Source organism: Kryptolebias marmoratus, linkage group LG11, assembly GCF_001649575.2.
Source record: "Kryptolebias marmoratus isolate JLee-2015 linkage group LG11, ASM164957v2, whole genome shotgun sequence".
Classification (NCBI taxonomy): domain Eukaryota; kingdom Metazoa; phylum Chordata; class Actinopteri; order Cyprinodontiformes; family Rivulidae; genus Kryptolebias; species Kryptolebias marmoratus.
Genome location: NC_051440.1, coordinates 4359036 through 4382205, shown reverse-complemented (window position 1 = coordinate 4382205; position 23170 = coordinate 4359036). Strand labels below are relative to the sequence as shown.

General features: G+C 40.8%; 2 protein-coding genes across 2 annotated transcripts; both read right to left on the bottom strand.

Moving 5' to 3' along the window:
- Positions 1–517: 517 nt before the first annotated feature.
- Positions 518–4614, bottom strand: borcs5 (BLOC-1 related complex subunit 5). Its single transcript, XM_017430212.3, has 4 exons — positions 4201–4614; positions 3917–4060; positions 2734–2891; positions 518–2136 (listed from the first exon to the last, which is right to left on the bottom strand). Exons 1-4 carry the CDS (start codon positions 4256–4258, stop codon positions 1903–1905), a joined length of 594 nt encoding a protein of 197 aa, XP_017285701.1. The 5' UTR covers positions 4259–4614; the 3' UTR covers positions 518–1902.
- Positions 4615–5276: 662 nt separating this feature from the next.
- On the bottom strand, positions 5277–23064 carry smc1b (structural maintenance of chromosomes 1B). The gene is made up of 25 exons (XM_017430217.3): positions 22912–23064; positions 22384–22572; positions 21128–21240; positions 19893–20096; positions 18094–18332; positions 17004–17262; positions 16748–16888; positions 15980–16062; positions 15651–15858; positions 14687–14872; positions 14388–14579; positions 14162–14308; positions 13897–14034; positions 13596–13712; positions 13119–13225; positions 12719–12860; positions 11932–12077; positions 9738–9891; positions 9523–9621; positions 9281–9437; positions 8997–9151; positions 8574–8725; positions 7542–7611; positions 6174–6284; positions 5277–6085 (listed from the first exon to the last, which is right to left on the bottom strand). Exons 1-25 carry the CDS (start codon positions 23018–23020, stop codon positions 5954–5956), a joined length of 3750 nt encoding a protein of 1249 aa, XP_017285706.1. The 5' UTR covers positions 23021–23064; the 3' UTR covers positions 5277–5953.
- Between the last annotated feature and the right edge of the window lie 106 nt (positions 23065–23170).

Sequence of the window (23170 nt, the reverse complement as noted above, 5' to 3'; positions counted from 1 at the left end):
CATGATTCCTGATTCAGTGCGTGGATTCAGATCTTTAACCCGGGTGAGTCAGTCACCAGCTAGCTCTACTCTCAGACTAGCTGTTAGCTCATCAGTTCTGCCAGATTTAAACCATGTCTCCAAACTGAGGTCGCTCAAAGAGCCATCTACAACAGGTAAGATATTAATTGTTCAGAACTTCTTACACAGAACTCCACTTCAAAGTGGCCAAAATATTCCTTTAAACATTTAAACTACAATGATATTAGAATTAAAAATAAAACCCCGAGCCCAGGTAAGTTAAGGGTTTCTTAAGCCTTAGTTTAATTAGATGACAGCAGGCGATGGAGTGGGAGTTCAGGTAAAAGGAAAAGTTTAATTCCATGAACAAAAAAACATCACCTTTCTGCTCAGGGGTCCTTCAGTAACGACGCTGAGGCGTTTTTACACCTCCATTAAACAGCTGCGTTTAGACAATAAAGAAAACATGTAATTTGGCACCACCTAGTGGACAAAGAACGAACACATAGACGACCTGTAATCTGACAGATTTTAGTTTTTTATTTTGTTACATTTCACACAGCAAACGGACTTATAAAAAAAGTTAAATCACCCTAAAGATATTTATATAATTTAGCTTTACTGGCATTTTACAGTGCAAAAACTTTTAATACCCCCCCTCACGTTTCTGCTCCAACAAATTCTATCAGTGCTCTGAGTTTTGTGAACATTTATTATATATATTTTAGTTAAGGTAATTAGTTATCTTTTTCTTTTTTTTTTTAAATCAACCCACTTACAGGATGAGGCTCATCTATCTGTAACGAGGACATCAGTTCTGGATTCTCATTCAATTCAATTTTCAAGATTTTTCATAAAAAGCCTCATTTAGTGTTGCCGTTTGAAGAAGGCAGAGATCAAGGACACGATTTAGAGAAGCAACTTTTTCGAAGATGAGGCAAGGAACTTCCTCTCCTCGCAGTTAAAAAAACTAAGACAGGCTGTTCTTTAACTCCCACTTGCTGTTTGTGGGTTTTTGGCATGAAAGCTGCCCAAGCTGTCACAATGACAAGCAAATAAAGTTAAGAGTTAATAGTGAAGCTGAAAAAATTCAGCTTCACATCCAGATCTGAGAGTCTAAAATGTTTTGTACTTCTGCGTGTGTTATCTGTACCAGTTTCTGTTCAGCGTACGGTTATTAGGTTTTACTCTTCCAGCAAAATAATAATAATTGTACTTTTTCCCTTTTTGCACATGCATTTATGTGACATTTGTGTTGGACGTGTTTGTGCCACTTGTGTCGGGCATGACTTATTTCTCTCTGTGAGGGGTTTGATCAGGACGTCCCCAAACCATCTCGAAACTGTCCTTCTGAAGGCAAACACGCGTTTGTGATCTGTAACGCAAGACACGACCCAGACCGAAGCTCCTCCGCGTCCCTCTGCAGCTCTTAGCTTCAGAGGAGCGTCCAGCAGCGCGTTTTACATAATTTCCTCATTTCTCGCGTCCAAACTGGAGCCTGTAAAGCTGCCAGACCTCAGCGGGGCAAGCTCTAAATCGAGCAGAGACAATCTGATTTGTTTCTTCTCTGCGTTCTGATTGGCACAGAGCCGAATGAAATCGACGGGTTTGGCTCCCCGCGGTGAAGTCGGGCAGCTTGAGCGCACGTTCTGTAGCAGAGGGTTAGCTCTGATCTGTGAAGTCTGCAAAAGTAAACATATTTTGCCGTTTGATGCGTAGGCTCAGCTAAACCTCCAGCCATAACTTAGAATTAAAATCACCGTCACTAATCTGACGAGCTGAGCAAAGCAGTCCCGAGTGTTTCTATTCAAGCTGCGGTTAAAAAAACAGCTGAAGGCCGTTGTTAACCCGTCCTCCCTCCTGCCCAGGAAGCAGCACTGTTTGTGTTTTATTCCTGATTAGCTACTTGGTGGCGGACTCCCCGTCGGGCCTCATGCTGAAGGGCTCCAGGCGCTCGCTCTCGGGCAGCATGTTGTTGAGGCGCTCCATCAGCGGCACCGTCTGGTCGATCCCCATCTGGATGCGCCGCAGGATCATGGACATCTCGTTGACCTTCTGGATCTGCTCGGCGTACTTGGCGTAGCGTTTCTGGCGCTCCTGCATGATGCTGAACAGGACTTCCACGGACATGTCCATCTGAGTGGGATAAAAAAAAAAAAAACCACAGAGACGCTTTACAGCTGCTGATCATTGCACAAAGAGGCCAAACAGCTCGACTCAACAAACCTGAAAGTGATTTTTTTTTTTTTTGGGGTGGGGGCAAACCTTTTGGTTTGTTTAAATACAAGGAGTTCAATCAACCCTGAGTACCTTAACGTTAAGTTCAGAGCGTACACAATGGCATGAAAACAAAGTTTATGCTGTTTCTGAATACCAAGGAATTCAGGAAGATGTGTGTGAAATGAGACTCACACAGCAATAAGCTGGTTTTAGAGGTAATCACTTTAGGACAGAAACTGCTTAAATCAAATGACAACAAGTAAATGTGACCCGTGCTGCAAAAATGAGTCAGAATGAGGTCAGGCTGCAGCGCAAAGAAAGTGAAAATATAGATTGGTGTAAAAACGAGTCCATAAAGACACCATCTAGTGATCCCAGTAACTAAACAAGCATCTAATCTTCCTAATCTACCTTTAATTTGAAATTTCCTAACAAGCATGTCTTCAGAAATAATCCCCCCCAGCCAGCTGACACAAACCGATAGGACACAGTGTTTATCAGTAAACATGGCACCTCTTTGATCCTCTTGACGAGGGCGTTCTGGTCGAAAGCCACAGCCTCTGCGCACTGGTGCAGGTGGTCCTGGTACCGGTTGCAGAGCTGCAGGACCTGAGCCGAGTCCAGCCTCTCCAGGCAAACGCTGCTGGGCGTCGTCTGCCCGCTCAGCACTCCTGCTCAGAAAGAAAAAAAAAAAAAAGAAAAGAGCAAAGGACTTCAAGGAAAACTGAAGCAAAACTTCCCGACAATACAGCACCGCTGTCGGCTCACTGCGAGTGGCAACGCAGAGAGGCAGACATAAACTGCTATTTTAGGAGCCGCGCAGGAAGTCTGGCTCGTTCTAACACAGTGCTGACGAGTTCAAGAGCAAACTGGCTCCACTGCTCAGATTCTGACAAACAGATTTTTAGGAAGTGATAATTAGATGAAAAGTGGGTGTGTAAAATAATAGTTAAAAATTGTTAAAGGCCTAGTAATCCTTGAAGGAATGCATATCACCTGCTGCCGTTCATGGCAGACTAAGATCATCCTATGTTGAGAAATGATGGAGCTGTAGTTGTTTTGGTTAGACCTTGAAAATAAGGTTATTTAGAATCTCATGCAGAATCACAAGATGTCACGCTCAGAGTACATGCTATGAATGACGCTCAGCTACCACCATGTCATTTTAGCTCTATATCTGCAAAACTGACTGAGTCTTGAATATTTTTATGTTTTCCCAGGTCAGTCGGCTGTGGCAGCCATTTTGAATTGAGTTGGATCCAAACGTTAATCAGTTGTAGACGATTAAAGATTAACTTCCTGCTAATTTCATTCAAATTTGTCCAACGATTCACGAGATATTTCGCTAACAGACACACAAAAAGACAGAAACAAGTAAAAACATTACCATTCACCTTCACCTTACATAGTAAATGACAATAAAAACCCAATAAAGCTGATCAGCACGGTTACATCTAATTCATTCAACTCTCTTGATGCAGAAATAAATCATTTTATCTGTGCTTGCTTTTCTTTTTGTGCTGTTTGGAATTGACTACGAGTGAAGGTTTTCATCACCTCTACTTCCCAACACTGTACTGTCTAATAAAAACAAAACAAAACAAAAATAACAAATCTGTACTTCTAAACCCAAAAGTGATCCTTTGATTTAGCCTTCCCCTTCCCCTGAGCCAGGTGTGCAGACGGCGTTGGGCACCTTTCAGAAGCGGCTGAAAGGTGGGGATCTCCTGCAGCTTGATGACATCCGGGTCGTTGTGGATGTTCCTCAGAGACTGAGTCCCCTGCGCCACCACCACGATGTCATCCATCTTAGCTTTGTGCTTCGCTGGGGACGGCGCCGCTGCAACGACAGGAAGCCATTAAAACATACACACACACACACAGCGTCCAGCTGTAACGAGATACTTCTCAGCGCTAGTTTACGGACTGTAAACTTCCATATATTGTGTGAAATATAAACAAATAAAAGACTTTGCTCACCCGATGAGCTGTGATCGGAGTGTTTGTGCTCCGCATCCCCGCTCTGCTCGGCCCCCATGACGGCGCTGACGCCAGGTTAGCAATTCCCTCTTTGGTCAGCGTTTGTCCCGCAGTGCAGCAAAAAAAGCTACCAAACTAGTTCATTTGTAAATACTTCATACGACCCGTAAAGACGCCCAGAAAATGACTGAAACTGAGACGTGAGCTTCAGAGCAAACATGTAGAGCTAATTCCAGCTCGGCTGCAGAGGAGCGACTAGATGTAAGCTTGAAACTGAATTTAGCACCGAGCAGGCAAACAAGCAGATCGCCGTAAAAGATGAGCGACGTTTGTAGCACAAAAAAACAACACGAAATGACTCGAAACCTGTCCACTTCCGTAAATAATGACGCGCGGCTCCGCCTCGTGACCGCGTTAGTCGAGGCCTTCACCGCCCCCTGCTGCCGCGGAGGCCTCACTACACAAACAGAAACACCTGGCTGACAGCTGGGAAGTTTCCCAGCGCTGTGCTGTCATCTGATGCTGTCCCAGCAGGTGTTATTCTGCTTTCTAAGTCCTCATGGGCCTTCACAAAGCTTTAATCTACTTCCTGTAAACAATGAAGAAACCTTTGCAGCTTATTTCACATAAGCTGTATCACTGATCCATGTTGATACCGTGTTGATATGATCTGACTCAGTACATCTGCTGGAAAAGGACATGGACTCTTCCCAATGGATACCTTCTTGTTGACTTTTAACATGCAACCAGAAACCTTCACCTGTTTTGGTCTTGTGACCACACCTGTAAAGCTTCTCTAGGTTTGTTCGGGACTTTTTAAGTGACAGCTCTGTGCTCAGCTTTAAAGACATACATTTTGGGTTCACAGAATATTAAAAAAAGAAAAAGGACAGAAGATAAATATTTTTTATGCAATGTGATAGCCAGGTTTTATGTTCACAAGTGCTAAAATTGAACCTTCTGTTAAATTTAAATCTACTTTAATACAGTCTGTAATAAAACAGCTGCTCTATGCTCCAAACTTTGTATCTTAATATAACATTTATTTGCATGTGGATATATACAGTACATGCATGCAGTTATGTTTACCGTGCTTATTTCTTCCCTGTTTATATTCTGTACTTAGTTATGTCTGTTCTGGTTAAAACCCCTGACATTAAAACTGTTTGTTCTCTTTTCCTGTTTCTCTTCACTAATAAAATAAACCAGCTGCTGGGCCGAGCCTTTAAGATTTTATACTAAGTCCTCAATAGAAAAGAAAAAGCCCACAGTATCTTGAACTAGAATTTAATGAATGAAAGTCGTATTTAAAAGCACAACTTACAAACAAAACATTTTATAAAAACTGGTAGTGAATGCACCAACATTCAACAACTCTTTCGAGCCGTACAACACAACAGAACAACTAAGTGTTGTTCTTGATATTGCACTTTACTGTGGCTAGAACGTTTCAGACTTCAACTCTTTGCTTTTATTTGCTCAGAGGGAGCAAATAAAGGGAAGGAAAAAAAACAAAAAACAGCCAGCATTTCAAGTGGCTTCCAAAACTAAACAAGATTGTCAATAATGTTAAAACTTTCTCTAGAAAAATAGTTCCAGTGAATCACAAAAATCCGTTGACTTTACCTACTTAGTAAAACTCTACAGCAGAACAGGTCATCAAACATTAAATTATTCAAAAGATAAAAACTCTTAGAACAACTACCATTGAACACATAAGAACTGGAAACAAATTCTGGCCTCATGCGGGTGACTACGGGCTACAGAAATCCTGTCCTCTGTCTTCTCTGGTCTCCTTCTCACTTTGTCTCCCGTTGTCCTCTTCAACCAGCGGGTAAGGACGCAGGTCCAGCGTCAGAATGCGACTGAACATGCACTCGTCTAACTGCGCAAGAGAAAACATCACTGTGACTGCACCGAGACGCAACGAAAGGCATTAGGACATGTTGTTGAACCTGCAACCTGCTCCTTACGTCAGAGTAGACTCCCAGCAGGGCGTCGGCTTTGGAGAAAAACTCCTCCTTCAGGGAGATGACGATAATCTGCATGTTCTGCCTGGACTCCTCTCTGATGAAGCTGGTCACCTGGAGAAACCCAAACACTCGCTCAAAGAATTCACAAAAATTAATCGACCTTACGCCTGCTCAGGCACTGAGATAAAACCCAATCTGTTAAATCAGAGGCAAAATGTTTGGTGAGAGTGTAAGAGATCACCATGTGACGAAGACTGTGCTGCATGTTTGACAGTAACAGAATAATAGTTTTTCATCACAGTTTTAACAAGAGGTACACCCATGTCCCCCATTGCTACGTTTTACAGATGAGTGCTTTTCTTGACTGGTATTGAACAGGACATACAAATATATGTCCTTCAGTGCTGATATCGATTGTGCTTCAGTTGTCTGGCTTCATGTCAACATATGAACTTTCTATGGCCTTTCTTGGTGTTATCAGATCAGCTAAGGGCTACAACATGTTCACATGCTGCCCTGCAGACATGAGAGGCTGAGACCGGCCTCCTCTGCTGGACTCACTGTTGGAAAGGCAGCAGACAAGAGGGGGTTATGTCATTATCTAAACGTGCGAGGAAAGGTGGAGTCAGAAAACCATCTTTGCAAAGATGAGCGGACAAAGACGTACGCATTTATTTTTGTCCTCATCATGTTTTGTTCTACATATCTGTGTGAGTCTTATAAACTCAGAACACTAGAGGTTTTACTTTCAAAACTCAGAGCAGCTTGAGTTCACAGGCAAACAGAACCACTTCTTTAAGGTTGTACGTTGCGAGTAAACTTCATAAAAGGGATTTGCGCATTACTGCTCGTTCTGGTCCTTTCACCTTTTCTAGAAATCCATATTTTGACCTTTGATAATAAAAAAATATGAGATCCCCCGTTCTAAGTTAACAGTTGGGCAGAAAGTTTGCAACAGTATCTGTAATTCCTGTTTGTGTGTCTGTCCATCTGAATTGTTCAAGATTAGTTTTTGGTCTGTTTTAATCTCAGTTTAAAGACTGAACTCTCAAGAAGTATAAACGACGCTCTCATTGCAAAATGAGAGCATCCCCTTTGTTCCCAGTCTCTGTCAGAGTGGAGGTCACAGTAGCTGTGAATGCAGAGGGAGCTGCAGATCCACTCACTGAGGTTATTCAGGTTCATTAGAAGAAGAAACTCTTTTCATATCGTCTCATTTGATGTTGACATATTGTAATAAAAGTACCACAGCTGCTGTTTCATTAATTAAATTATTACTGGTGTAGTTTGTATTTTCATTTGGCTGATGAACAATGAATTTATGATTAGGTAAAGTGGAGGTTACTATATGTGCAGCGTGGATCTCACCTTGCCGATGTTAGTGTTGTCCAGAGCTGCATCCACCTCATCCAAGATGAAGAAAGGAGCCGGGCGGAAGCTTAGAGCAACACCATTCACAGAAAAACAAAAAGATAATTTGAAACTTGTTCAAGTCAAAAAACAAAACAAAAAAAACAGTCAGTAGCAGCAACAACTAGAGGGATTCAGATAAGTGTTTTAAGAAAACGAATCAAAAATTGATTACCGTATTTTCCGTACTATAGGGCGCACTGGATTATAAGACACTGTCAATGAATGGTCCATTTTCAAACTTTTCTCATATATAAAGCGCACCGGACTATAAGGTGCATTGTCTTGCCGCTCCGAATTTTTGTAACTTCCACACGCACATCGCTCTGTTCAAAATGAACGATTTCGGTGCTCTAGTGGAGCTGGTTTGCCTGTATCAGCATTTATAAGATCTGTCTATGAGAGATCACAAAGATAATCAAACGGCTTAAAACTCACGGAAGGATACTGCACCGACATAAGCGTCAAGTATAAACACCTACACCGCTCGCTCAGGTCCGCACCGCGACTATAACTGAGCCTTAATGCTGCAAGCGGTGCAGCTTTGTAGTTTACCAAAGTTGTACTAAAACATTACAACTTCTTACACATATAAGGTGCTTCAGATAATCAGGCACGCTGCCGTTTTCTGAGATAATTGAAGGATTTTAAGTGCGCCTTATAGTCCGGAAAATACGGTACTGGAATATGACAATAAAGAACCTTTATATGATTAGTTTATTACCTTCTGTTCATAACATCCTTCATATATTCCTTTTACTGAGAAGCTAATGAATATTTTAAAAGATGTTTCAGGATGTCTCAAGAGCTGGAGTATGACAGCATATTTTCTGGATTCTTTATTATAGTTGTCTGATTATAAATGATGTTGAATGTACACAAATTTCTTAATGATTAATTTTGTGATTCCCCGCTCAAGTGTTGAAAGCTGGTTTCCATGTTATCATTTTTAAACCCATCTACTTTGATTACTGTTCTGGGGACATTCACCTGTGGATGGCAAACAGCAAGGCAAGAGCAGCGATGGCCTTTTCTCCCCCAGACAGGTTCTCCATGGACATGAAGCGTTTCCCTGGAGCCACACAGTTGTAGTTGATGCCACCTAAATATGGCTCGTCTGGATTCTCAGCACTCAGAATGGCCTGCAGGACATAAAGAAGACCATTTTTATTGCTTTTACATGCAACTGTCATTTATGGCATGTTTTTATCCACAATATCACCTGTAATGTTCAGTAGAAATGACTTTCTGGCTTCTGACTGTCACCAGAAGTTTAAAGCAACGGGTTCCCAAAGACTGGTTCAAACGTCAGTGATTAGTTTTAGGTTTTTCACTTTCACTTTCTTTTATACACATTCAGAATTTAAAAAGAAAATCCAGTCAGTTTTAAATAGTGCATGTTTTGTGTCTCACCTGGGCGCTGCTGTTTCTGCATATTCTTTTATAGATTTGGTCAATTACAACCGACACATGCTCGAAACATTGACTGAAGAGGTGGCAACGTCGGGCTTTGACTTGCTCAAACTCCTCGTTACATTTTCTGGCTGCTTTAGTGCTGGCGTCAAAAGCTGAGTGAGGAGCAGGAACATACTTATTAGTCCAGCTGCTTCAAGAAACAAAAACCAAAACACACAAAAAACTTGTAGAAGACCCTCAAAACGACAAACCCAGCACTAAGAATACATTCAGTGAAATACCTTCAGTCACTCCCTGTAATTTGTCCTTCACCTCCCTCATTTTCTCCAGAGCTTTCAGATTAGGTGCAGTGGTGCGATGTAGCACTACCTCCAGGGAGGAGATCGATGCTTTCAGCTTCTCCATGTAAGCCTCTATCTCCTCCTCAGCCTGCAGACTCTGTCAACATACGTTTTCATCGCATGCTCATTAAAAGCCCTGAACTGGAATAACTATAATGATGAGACTTGATTTGATGTCCCACCCGGAGCTCTTCCTCCAACTCGGAGAAGTCGATGACCAGCTGCGCCTCTCTCTCGTAGATGTCCAGAGTGGCTGAAGTGCTTTCTGAATCTGTGGCCAGCTGCACAAATCAATTGTGAGAAAGACTTGGATTTTATGTTATCGTTGTTCTTCAATTCTGCAGCAGAGATAGTGAAATGATCATTCAGAATGGGATATCTTCTTTGTGGGGTTTACCTGCACCTCACTAATTTCATCCAGGCTGCCTGACAGCAGAATGATCGGCAGGTCTTGAATCTTGCAGGCCAGTAGCAGGTTGTGTCTCGCCATGCGTTTCTGCTCCAAGGCAGTCTCTGCTGACATCACCTCCCGCTGAAGTTTCACCAACTCTCTGAACTCAAACATCGACATCTGACATTAAACGGTAACATTTGTATGGTCTTAAGAATAACCTTTCGACCCTTCCCTTCTCTTGATTTTAACAGCCTTTCACACAAACAGACACCACTCTGCAGGTTTTAGAACTGGTTATGGTTGATGTCAATAGCTTGTATTACCAAAGTACAGAGTAGCTAACTTTAAGATGTTGCTGAGTGTGTGTAGAGATAGCACAGCATACAGCAAGATAACTGTTGCTGAGAGAGAAAAAAAAAACATACTGTAACTGGATAAAGAATACTAAACTTTTATAATCAGTTTGATTTGCTTATTTTAAAGTAAAATGCTTTACTGTGTCTCCTAATATTATTGACTTAGTTTACATGTGCAGCAGGCAGCCTGCAGAGGAGAGGGAAGAAAAGCATCTGATTGGAAACTCTTTTCAAAACCAACTAAAACTAAGATGTGTCCTTTTGTCAAACCAACAATAACAGCAAGAGTACCATCAACGGTACATAATCCCCCCGTCAGTAAGCTGTCAGAGTAATCAAAATACAAAGTATGAATTTCCCTCACACATGAATCCTGTATGTATGTGTCTATTAAGTCTACATGATTGTGGTGGGGTAAAAGGTCAATTTCATCCATCACCCATGTGGTATCCAGCTATGCCATGTGACATTCCTACATTACATGGTTGCAGAGTTAGAGCACATGCCACCTGTGACCTTGACCTTTGACCCATGACACTGCAATCATTAGGGATCATTCTCGAACCATGAGGGGTCCAGCTGTGCAGTTTGACATTTCTATGTGAAAGGGTTACAGAGTTAGAGCACGAAGAAGAAACTGTCCACAGACAGACGGTGCCATACCATAATACAGCCCATCTTATGACGGGCGTATGAAAAATGTCCATCTGCAACTCACTGAGTGAGGAGAATCCCAAACACTGGGGCATTCTAACTGTGTCATACTGTCTTCATCTACAGAGTACGTCCAATTTTATATCTTCTGTGGAAAATACCAATTCCAAACATTAGGATGATTTAGTGCAAAGTAGGGGTGTAACAGTACATGCCTTTGTACCAAACTGTCATGGCATAGATTTACTGGACAAATATCAGGATCAAATGGCAAATATATTTGCTGATTTTAAAATTTTTGCTTTCTGCTAATTTACTAGATTCTGCACAGCCACCTTCAGAAAGGAAGCGGTATGCATAGAGATGAAGCCCAGAGCATGGTGGGTGAACATGTACTAACTGTGCTCAAGTTCATCGCTGGCTGCAGGCAGATCATGACCCTCGCTGGGATACTCTTACACCCATAGTGTAGAGCCCGAAACTGAATATTTTTTTACATTTTCTGCCAATCCTAAAAATCATTCTGCCAGTAGTGTCTGTGGTAACGGATATACTGTATGTATTTATTTCAGCTCTAAAACTTCTAATATTTAGATTATTTTTTTGTAGGTGGGACCTAAGTCTAGTCATGTTTGGTTCACAAATAATTTTAATAATTTTACGATGAGGGCGGCATGGCAAAGCAGTGGTTAGTGCTGCCATCTCGATGCAAGAAGGTCAAAGGATCATCTTCCAGCCTCTCTCTGTGGAGTTTACATGTTCTCTCTGTGCACAACCTTTCTCCAGGTACTCTGGTTTCCTCCCGCAGAACAAAACATACATGTTAGATTTCTTGGTAACTAACTGGTCCCTAGGTGTGAATGAGAGTGTAAATGGTTGTCTCATCTGTCTCTACGTGTCTCTGTGATGGACCTATTCAGGATGTATTCAGCCTCTCACACAATGAACGCTGAAGATAGTCAGCAGCTGCCCCAACCCAGAAAGGAAAAGCAGGGTAAAGAAAATGGATGGATGGAAGTTCACAATGACGTGAAACAATTTCTATAATTTGGTGCTGCCTGCAATGTTTTGTTAAGAGTCACCCCCCTCTTTGTCTGCTGTGCTCACATAAAAACATAAATACTCTCTATGCAGCAGCCGTAGGAACATAATTACTAATATGAACACCAGTAATATTAGAGTTTTACTTGTTAATCTCCTTAAGTTCTTTAGACTTCTGGTCCAGCTCAGCCTTGGCTGAAGCCACCTGTTTTTTTTTGTTGAGCAGCTGGTTCTTCAGCTCCAGCAGCTGATTCTGACCTTCTTCCACCGCTTCCAACAGTTTCTGCTCTTCCTGCAGGGGAACAGAAACACTCAGCTTGAAAGAAAAGATTTTTTTTCTACACTTAATCATATAACCCCTCCGCCACACATTTGAGAGCCTTTTTTCTGCAAATCACTTCCCAAAGGTTTTCATGTAAAGAAGAGCTGTGTACTTGCCCTCAGTCACAGTACACAGTATAATGCTTTCTAATGAAGCATTCAATAAGTATGTTGAATAAATAACTACATTAAATCAAACAAAGATATTCATGAACATTTGTTGTGGTGTTTGTCAACAGAAATTATGAGCTACTGAAATGATCAGACAAGGTTAAATATTATAGAAACATTAATCTGCAAGCAGTGTTGCGTTTAGTTAGCAATGCTGCTTGCACCCTGACCCGCCCTGCTCTGCTCTGATTGGATAAAACTCTGGTTCTGGTTCACTTTATTTGTTGAAAGCAGCATCAGTTTAATCCCTGCATCGTAACTAGATCAGATGGCCTTTACAGAACCACAACAAAAAACACTTTTTTCCCCCTTCTCATTTTTACAAATGACGGAAATCTGTCATGTCAACGGAGAACTTTAATTCCTGTTTTCTCCACAGTTAAATAAAAACCACTAGAGTCCAAAGTTCTTTTGAAAATTTTAGTCACCAGAGATGATTACCTTTTTGAGCTCAGCCATGGTTTTCTCCTCCATACTAATGGTATCCTCCATTTTGCGAAGCTTCTTCCTGTCCTGCTCAAGTTGGTTTTCTTCAAAGTCAATTTGTGCATTCAGCCGGGCACGCTGACTTTCAAACTCCAGCCTTAAAATGTAAAAATCAAATGTAAACTTGAATAGTTAGTGTGTGCGTGTGCGCTGAGTTTCCCAGACAAACAAAATAACCCTATGATAAAAGACCTGCAAATAGGCAATTACTAGTATGGTGGCCAAAAAAAGGGTTTATACCAGTTTGTAGTATTAGTTTTCTTTTTTTATCACTGATTTGTCAGAGAAACCATCACAGATTTAGCTGGTTAAGTTTATTATGCAAACAGAACATACTAGTGTGTTCCTGTTGTACCGTTTCTTGTCGAGCTCTGCCTGCTCTTTTAAGTGCTCCTGCTCATACTCTCTGATGTTGTCCACACCGATCTCAGCACAGAAGTCTGAAAACACCAAGTCCTCAATCTGAAAACACACGCCGCAGATATACAGTTAAAGACCCACACCGTGGTACCCTTAGAACAGGCACTAGTAAAGGATGAACTGATACCACGCACAAAGACATCTATAATTTAAGCTAATTAGCAGTATTTAGATGCATATCTTTCACTGGAACATTAAAATACAAAAGAAAATCACCTGTAAAATACTGAGTACAATCATTTTCTGTACATTTACAAAAACATGTAGCACAATGGTCAGGCTTTTCTGTTGTATAAGCTCAAAAATTACATGTATTTATCTCTAACAGTAACAGTAATACAGGAAATACAGTCCAGGTCAGAAGGCTGAAAAAGGTCAGCACCCTACAGACAGCGTACCTGATCATATGTACCTGATCAATCTGGTGTTTAATCGTCTTCATCTCTGCATTCTTTGTCTCAAGACTCTCCTGCTGCATCTGAATCTGATAGTCAAGGTTTGCTAATTCGCTCTCCATCCGTGAGATCTCCTGCAATCAGTCAGCAGGACAGGAAAGACAAAGTGAATGAGCAAACAACTATCAGCCCATGCATCTCTGAACTTGTGTCACCGTCATTCAATATCACCTCATGCATCTACATCTTCTACACCCCAGCAGATCTGTGTCAAACTCTGATTTCATATATGAGCTCATTAAAGTACCGTGGCCTTACCGCTTGGCATCTAGGGATGATTTTCTTCTGGAGGTTTTCCAAATCTGTTTTGGAGTATTTCAGGCGCGTCTGAGCTCCTTGAGATTGTGCAATGATCCGTTTCAAGTCTGACTCCTTTCTCTTCAGTTTCATCAAATCCTGTCAAAGAAACAAAACAAAATAACTAAGCCGATGAGCAATAAATGTGCTGTGCATTTGACAGAACATATGTATGCAAAATAAAAAAGGAAGAATGTCTTCTATTTTGATATTTAAAAATACTGACTCGCATCTCAGTGGTCAGCTGGTCCTTGCGTTCCTTCAGGTGCATCATGTCCTTCTCGTCCCAGCAGCGAGCTTTGCTCCGCAGATAACTGGAACCTCCAGAGATCACCCCTGATGTTTTAAACAGCGTCCCGTCCAGGGATACTGTCTACAAACAAACAACAGATGGACACTTCAGAACTTCAGATCTAGTCTTAACTTAGTGATGCACTCAAAATAAACGTTACCTTAACGCGCTCCTTCCGCTCGTAGGCCACACTCCTGGCGTCTTTAATAGTTTCACACACCAAAGCGTTACCGCAAACGTACTGCACCACTTTTCTCAGCTGGGCGGCGCCTGAGGAAGCGTTGACCTGGACAACATCTATCACCATCTTGGCACCTACAATCTCCCTCAGCCGTTCATTCAGAGGATTCACCTGTGCACAGAGAAAACGATAGTAATGAGTGACACACCGGTGTGTGTCTGTGCTACCATCACCAATAACCTTGAACGTCAATTTGCCCGCAGTGGGTCTTAACTTACAACTAAGTAGTCAATGGGCAAGAACATCTCTGGTTCGGCTCGTTCCTCCTTGATGAAGCAGATGCATTCACGGGCTACTTTCTCAGATGCCACCACGATTGCGTTCATGTTGTTGCCAAACACCTTGGTGACAGCCAGCTGGTACTTCTTATGGATTGGGCTGCACAGGTCAGAGAGTCGGCCAAACTGGAACAGGACGCACAAATTGAATGAAAGTTTCATCACACCCATGGCATGCTTCCTGCCTGGCTAAATACATTCTCTTGAAAAATCACTCCACTTTACACAATGAGTAGGATAAAAATATACTTATTATATAAAGGCCATCACCTTTGATGTCAGACATCTAAAATCAGATCATCTTATAATGAGAAGGGACAGAGTTATAGCCGTTTTAGTCAAATAATGTATTGTTAAATCTTAATCAAAAGTTAAACAGTTGTAGATGTACATCCAGTGATTATTTTTCTAAGTTTCATTCAAATCCATCCAGTGGTTTGTGAGAAATTTTGCTAACAGACAGATTGAGGCCACTTCAATATTTAAAATTAAGCAAAGATGTTGCACAATCTGTAGTGTTTGGAGTGTGTTGGGGTAGACTGAGTCACACCTATTTTTGATGTAATATCTGTAAAATTGGTGGAGTTACAGCCATTTATGTGTTGGCTAATGTCGATTAGATGCTGTGGCCAACTTGGATTGAGGTGACTCCAAAAGTTAATTCCTTCTAAATGTCAACCCAATCACTATTCTCTGAAAGTTAAAATCTGTCCAGTGGTTCATGAGATATTTCGCTAACAGACAGAGCTGACTCTATGTTAATCCATCCACTAAGTCAACAATGGAAAATATGGATAATTAATGTTTGTAATTTTTGAAAGGAAAAAAGCTCTGTGACCGTATGTATTTAGAGGCATGACCCAGTAAACTAAATGCAGCTGATTGAAGGATTCATTTTTTTTACCACAGTTTCTGGAAAGAGCCTGCGGAGCTTCTCGAACAGCTCTCTGCGCCGCTGCTGCCTCTTGCTCTCGTGGCTGTCCAGGCGTGCGTTCCTCAGCTCCTCCATCACCTCACCCAGCTCTTGGTTCACCTCTTTGGTACGCTGGGAAACCCGCTGGAGCTCTGCTGTAAGGCTCTCCTCCTGCTGACGGTAATCCTCAAGGGATGACCTGAGACACACACACAACTTTATTACAGTTTGCTCATTTTCTTGCTGTTACATGGCCAAATACATGTTAAAAAAAAAAGATTACATTTCAAACTTCTGACATTTGAGTTTGTATGACCTACTTGCATGTTTTGGTGTACTCTTCTAGTTTCTCTGCTCTATTTGCTAATTCTTCCAGATGATTTTGGCTGTTCCTGATGGCAACCTGCAAAAAAAGTCAATCAGGTGTGGTGCATTTTCTATAAAGACACGTGGAGCCATCCATAGATTTATCTGTGAAATGTTGTTAACGTTACGCATGTTTTAACAGATGTTAAATCTAATAATAATACCGTATTCTTCGCACTATAGGGCGCACTGGATTATAAGACGCACTGTCAATGAATGGTCCATTTTTGAACTTTTGTCATATATAAAGCGCATCAGACTATAAGCCACATCGTCGTGCACTTCCCAATTTTTGTAACTTCACGCGGACCGCTCTCCATTCAAAATGGACGATTTCAGTGCTCTAGCGGAGCTGGTTTGCCTGTATCAGCATTTATATGATCCCTCTATGAGAGATCACAAAGATAATCAAATGGTTCAAAACTCACAGAAGGATACTGCACCGATGTAAGCGTCAAGTATAAACGCCTAAACCGCTCGCTCAGGTCTGCTCGCCGCGTGTGGAGCTCTGCGCAACTATAACTGAGCCTTAATGCTGCAAGCGGTGCAGCTTTGTAGTTTACCAAAGTCGTAATAAAACATTACTTCTTACATATATAAGATGCTCCGGATTATAAGGCGTAGTGTCGTTTTTTGAGAAAACTGAAGGCTTTTAAGTGCGCCTTTTAGTCCAAAAAATACAGTAAGTTCAAAACAAACAATTTTTGCAGAAATGTGATTACCTCCGCCTCCTTTTTTCTGCGCAGGTCAAAAGACATTTTCTCAGAGTCAGCTCTAAGCTCCCAGTGCAGCTTCTCTGCCTGCTGGCTGAGCACAGCCCCCTGCTTCTGGGCCAACTCCTTCAACTCCTTGTATCTCTTCAACTGTAATAAAAAAATAGATTTGTACAAGACAATATGTCGACGTTCTCATGGTTTCTGCAAGTCCAAGATATCTGACGTCTATTAAAAGCCATGTAAACAATATAGATAACATTACCTGATCCATGTCCAGCTCGATGTCTCTTCCTCTTGCGGCTCCTTCTTCCTGGACCTGCTTTTCATAGCTCTTCCAAGTTCTTTCGAGCTCAGCAGCTTCCTGCCGACCCTCTGCCACCTCCTGCTCTTTAATGGCCAACAGCTTCCGACTCTTCTTCACAGTCTCGTGCATCTCTTCAGCCTTCTTAACGTGGTGAGAGGTGTTCACTTTGGCTTTGATGTACTGAGACTGGGTCTGGGACAAAGTGTGCTCCTGACCACTGATGATAGAAGAGGGAGAGAGAAAATACATAGGAGAGCTCATCAGGCTGCTCAATATCAAAATGGCTGACACGGTTTCTAAAGTTGTTCAATAAGGGTGCATTCACACCTGATAGTCTGAAAGACTCAGTTCAATTGGGGACCAAAATGTCAACATTTGTTCCATTTTCAGCTGCTGCGGTTCTCATTCACACTGCACCGAGTCAATGAGACAAACCCTTTGAGCAACTTGTTTCCCCCCTCGCCTGTGGTGGCGCTGCACCAAGAACAACTGAAGGAAACGACACAAAAACCCCTGAAGAAGACACTGAACGCAACTTCCTTCTTCAGGGAAAGTGAACAAAAATGGAATGGTGTCAAATTTTAGCAGTTTTAGGATTTCTGTTTTGTCTGTGGTACATGTGCCAAACAAACATTTTATCTCCTCTTCACTCCACGTCTGACCACGAATCATTTCTCCTGCTAGTGGTAGAAACACGTTTGTTTTGGTTGTATTTACCCAGAAGGCCCTGCGCTGTAGTCCGCTTCCTGCTTTTGGAGCGATCTCTGGTCCACTTGCGTTCACAGATGCATTCGAACCACTGCAAAGGTCACTTCAACCGAACCGAGACCGAGGTTTTTAGGCGGACCACTTTTTTGCTCCGCATCAGAGTTGGATTGCGCGTTCACACCTCCCCAAACAAACCAGACTTTCTAGGCAAATGAACTCGAGTTTGATTAAAGTGGACTAAACAGGACTGGTGTGAATGCACCCTAAAACCATGCCTGATGGGACAATAAAAAAGCCATAATGTTTCTTCCCACACACAAAAGGAACCCCGCAAACACACCGGATCTCTTTGTCAATGTGCTGCTGCTCCCTGGTGAGGCGTCCGTGCTCCTTCTTGTGAGCTTTGACGGTCTTCTCCCAGTTCACCAGTTCAGTGTTCTTAGCTGCGGCAGAAAGCTGCCTCTCCCTCAGCGTGCCACTGATAGCGCTGACATCCCTTTCGTTAAAGTAAAGCTCAGAAAGGCTCAGCTGCAAATGCTCCTGATGAAGGTCGTCTAACAGCGCCTGGTATTTCTGAGCCTGAGAACAGGATGAGATGAGTTTGAGTTGGTAAAAAATGAACAGAATACAACTTCTAAACGACAACCAAATTATTTCCGATCACAATGTCATTTGTTTGATTTCACACTTATAAGAAATTTTATACACATAATTTTATTCCTGCTGTTTATCTTAAAACATTTAATACAACAAAACGAAAGAATTCAGCACAACACCAAAGTTTTATCAGGGAACTTTTCACTCTTCAAATGACGAAAATCCATTTATTTAAAATCTATTATTTATTTAAAACAAGTGTCTCTGTTAAAATAACAAACTTTTAAATATAGCAGCAGTGGAACGTTATTGTATCCATCTATTAAAATAAAATGACAATAAGGATTTAAAATGATTTTTTTTTTTTTAGAAATGTCAGTTCTTTTTTTTTCTAAATTAGTTATGTTTTATTTCAGCGTTTCCCTGAGCATTATACAAGCCCAGCCCACCATGAAGGTCATGGTTTGTAATAAATTACTTAGGGAACAGGATGTGTGTTTTAAATTAAGAAGCAGCAATATTGACCTTAACAATAATGGAAAATTAAAGTTATGAGCCACAGAAACTGAACTGATATCAATGTAGTGCTGGGTGATATGACAAGATATTGTGGGAACGATAGAAAAGTGTCTATCGTGTTACTTATATCGTTTCTAACACAATTTTATCAATTATTCAAGCAAATATTTCATAAAGTAGTCTACGATAAATTTATTAGTGTTGTCACTTTGCATACACTGTTTATATAAGTGATAAATAAGAATAAAAAATAACTGTTTTGCAAAGAAGCTCCGTATTGTGGTTTTGTGACACAACACTGCTTTATGTTATTTGACTCACATGAGGGTTTAAGTGCTTGTGGAGACGCATGAATTATCAAACCCGGGGTCGCAACAAATGGAGACAGCTGCGCAGGCAGCCCAAGAAGGACTTTTACCAAAACGAGGGGGTACGTCTGTGATTTGGTTACATTTTGGGTTCAAGAAGTCCGACATGGAGCAGAAAACGGTAATTTGCAAACTCTGTTACAAGACTGTTTCCTCGTCCGGCGCCAACAAAACAAACCTCTGCTGTCACTTAAAGAAGAACCACGAAAAAGAATACATGACAATCCAAAAAGTGCGAGGTCAAGCAAGTAGTAAAAGATCCGGGGGAAAGCTGTGAATAGAAAAACTCTAGCCAGCCGAAGATAATAGAATCATCTGTTGTCATTTGATACATATATGTTGCTGCACTAAAATGCAGCAGTTCTCGTTTGTGAAAGTTCAGTTAAATGTCACTTCGAAATAAAGCTTGAAAAAAGTAAGAAATGAGATTATTTTTTCATATTTTTCAGAGAATAACTGAAAATGTACTTAACTGTGGTATATCGTGATATATATTTAGTTATCATGATATAAAACAGTAGATATCGTGATGTATGTTTTATATGTATATGTTTTTTCCATATCGCCCAGCACTATCTCAAGATATCTAATAATAATGTTGGCAGGTAAAATAGGGCAGATATGAAGACTTGAATGATTCAGTATTTTATATTACCTCTATCTTTTCTTGAGACACTTGTTTCTTTTCCACAGTGGCAGATTTTTTCTTGTTGAAGTGAAACTGTGTTTCCTCTTTAGCTTTCAGTAGGTCTTCTTTCTTCTTTTGGTATTCAGCAGCCAACTCCTTGGACTGACTGATGCACTCCAACATCTTGGTTCGTTCCTTCGGGTCCTTCAAAGCTATGGACTCTACTGCCCCCTGGTGAGGAGCAGAGAGGATTACACATCCAACTTAGTTTGGGTTTAACTTTTTATCAATAATTTGTCTATTAAAGCACAATTTGAGTCCAGTTTTTGACTGTGATCATTCATTTCTTATCAACATTGCATTAAATAGTTCCAACTCAAACTATTTAATAGTATACAAAAAAAAGAAAGTTTATCTTATTAATCCAACATATTTCCACTTTAGGAGTTTATACACAGAATTTCTTGTTATTTAGCACAAGAGAGGCATTTTATTCGATGCACAGAAGCAAATTAGCATTAAGTTGTTTTATAGACTGTTAAAAGATGCATTTCCTTTGACTATAAGTTTTGTTATTTATTTTTATGTTGTACATATACAAACAATTTGCTAATGTTCTTTAATTTTATGTAAACTAAAATTATTTCGTTTTTTTTTGCTCGAGCCATTGTGCAGGAATGGTAAATAAGAAAAACTCAAGAAAATATGACAGAATAAAATGTTACAATATAAAATCAGAGAATTTGAAGCAAATTAAAAACCTCATTGTTTGACAATGAGTTATGAGTTTGAAAGTTTGACCTTTAAATGCACAGAATTAAAGCACCACAAACAGTAAAATATGAATAAAATACTGAATAACTTTTTATCTTCACTTAATTGCTGTAACTAAATTGTCCCTAGGTGTGAGTGAGAGCATGAATGTTTGTCTCATTTGTCTCTATGTGTCCCTGTGATGGACTGGAGACCTGTTCAGGGTGTCCCCCGCCTCTCACTCAGTGACTGCTGAAGATAGGCACCAAGGAAAAAGTGGGTAAAGAAAATGGATGGATGATGTATTTTCCTCTCACTGCCCATGAGAATATTCTTCAGACACTTCAGGTTCCTCCTACATTTAATTGGTAATTCCAAGTGGGCCCTGAGTGTGAGTGTAAACAGCTGTTTGCCTTTAACATGCTGATGGACATAATGGAACTAAACATACTGCCTATAACCCTGAGGAGATTAAAGTGAGTGTGGTATCTGAATGGATTTCATGTTACCTGGAACACCAGACAGTTCTGAGCTTTGGTCACAATGCCAATCTTTGAGAGCTCTTCGATGTAAGCAGCATGTGTAACATGGGCACCGTTAATATGATAGGCAGAAGAATCCCCTGAAAAATACAACAAACAGCAGCTGAGGACATTAACACAGACTGGAAGACACTTCAGTCTAACCACAAGACTGTATTGCAAGAAACACAGAGATGATTCAGGGCCAATTATTTCTTCCTACACGCCACAATGACTTACTTCTTCACTTACAATACTTGTCGTCAGCAGCAAAAATGGATTGTTTTCTGTAATTTTGTTGTCAGGTTTTAAAACGGAAAGGGAGACCTAAAGCAGCTTTAACAGAACATAATAATTAGTATTACCTGGTAAGATGGGAAGTAGACTGAATATAAAAATTGCAAAAGTTGACTTTTGAAAGAGAAGTTTATTTGACAAGTAATTTATGCAATTAAGAATATTTTTTTATGGCTATATTTGTTAACTTTTAATCATGGTGAAAACTATGTGGGAGGAAGGACAAGCTTTTTAAAACGTTATTTTTTATATTTAAACAAACTTTTACAAAGTTTTTTTCAGTCTAACAGGATGTTGAATTTAGTTTTTTTTTTTTCAATTTTGCTACTGTCAAATGAACAGCTGACAAAATTTCTATTATTTATTATCATCTCTACATTTTGGTCATTAGACCTCAATCTCTGTTTGCCTGATTAAACAATAGCAACTAAAACTAAAACGTGTGGGGGTGCCTTTTTGCTTCTTAGTCATTCTCCTATGCACCTGCCTCAAGTAATTAATAAACAAATAACTTTAGTTTATTAAAAAATGGTTCTGTGTTCTTTCTGTCAGGAACAGACCTGCTGTAAGTGGTGTTTGGTTTTGGGTCTGTCTGCATCATTGTGGAGCTCTGAAGGTCTGTTTGCTCCAGAATATTTTCTTAGTTGCATCTGATTACAAAGATTATTGTGGTTTATGTTAACTGGTGGACTGAAGGTCATTTATTGCTATTTATATTGACAGTAGAGCAGACAGGCATGATATTAAAGCGGGGGAAATGCTCAGAATCTCATGTTTGTGCTGGGTGGGACTGCCTTCATGTGAAACGAGTCAATAAATGCTGAACTGTTTTTCAACGCATGCATTGAGATTGTAGCCTCATTAAATGTTGAGGTCTGATCTTTAGTTAACCAAGAGAAGCCTAAAGAAACGCACACAGTAAGTTCAGGCAGAGATATTACACTGACCGGTGATGGTCCGACTGAACACGGTCTCTCCGTCCCGCTCGTCGCAGTAGCGGATGGCCACCCGGGCCGTGTGGGACACCGGCTGACCGATGTGGGCTCCGTGGACCAGGTCTCTGAGGTGCCGGACCCGGAGGGCGGCGGCCCGCTCCCCCATGGCGAAGCTCAGGGCGTCCATCACATTGGACTTCCCTGGAGTGATTTCAAATCTTCAGCTTGTCTTTCAATAACTCTCCTAAAGAGCTTTAAAGTCGTTAGCCGAAAAGCTAACCGCTAAATACTACCGAGCTAAAGCTAGCGAGGAAAAAATAAGCAAAAGGACGATAAATTTGAATTTTTTGTATTAAGTAAATAAATTCATATTATATGGTTTATTTGAACCGCAATCAGCATATCCATTTAGTCAGTTTTGCAAAACCCTGCTAGCAAAGCTTGTATCTGAACAGTCATTAACATTATTACAACTTAGCTAACAGTTTCAGTCAGGTTAGCTAACATGAAGGTTAGCCAAGCACTTAAATTTATTCTTACCAGAGCCATTCGTGCCAATAATGCAGTTGAACTGCATGAAAGGACCAATAACCTGTTTCCCTCGCCATGACTTGAAGTTTTCGACATCAAGTTGCTTCAGATAACCCATCTTTACCGGACTTTCTGAGGCGCGTCCAGCCTGCGCTGCGTTCAGGTGTCAGAGGGAGAAATCAGGCGGAGCGTCGGAGGCGGGAAAAAAGACAATGAAGCGGGTAAATACACACAAACTCTACATTTCTGACAGATATTACATAAAATG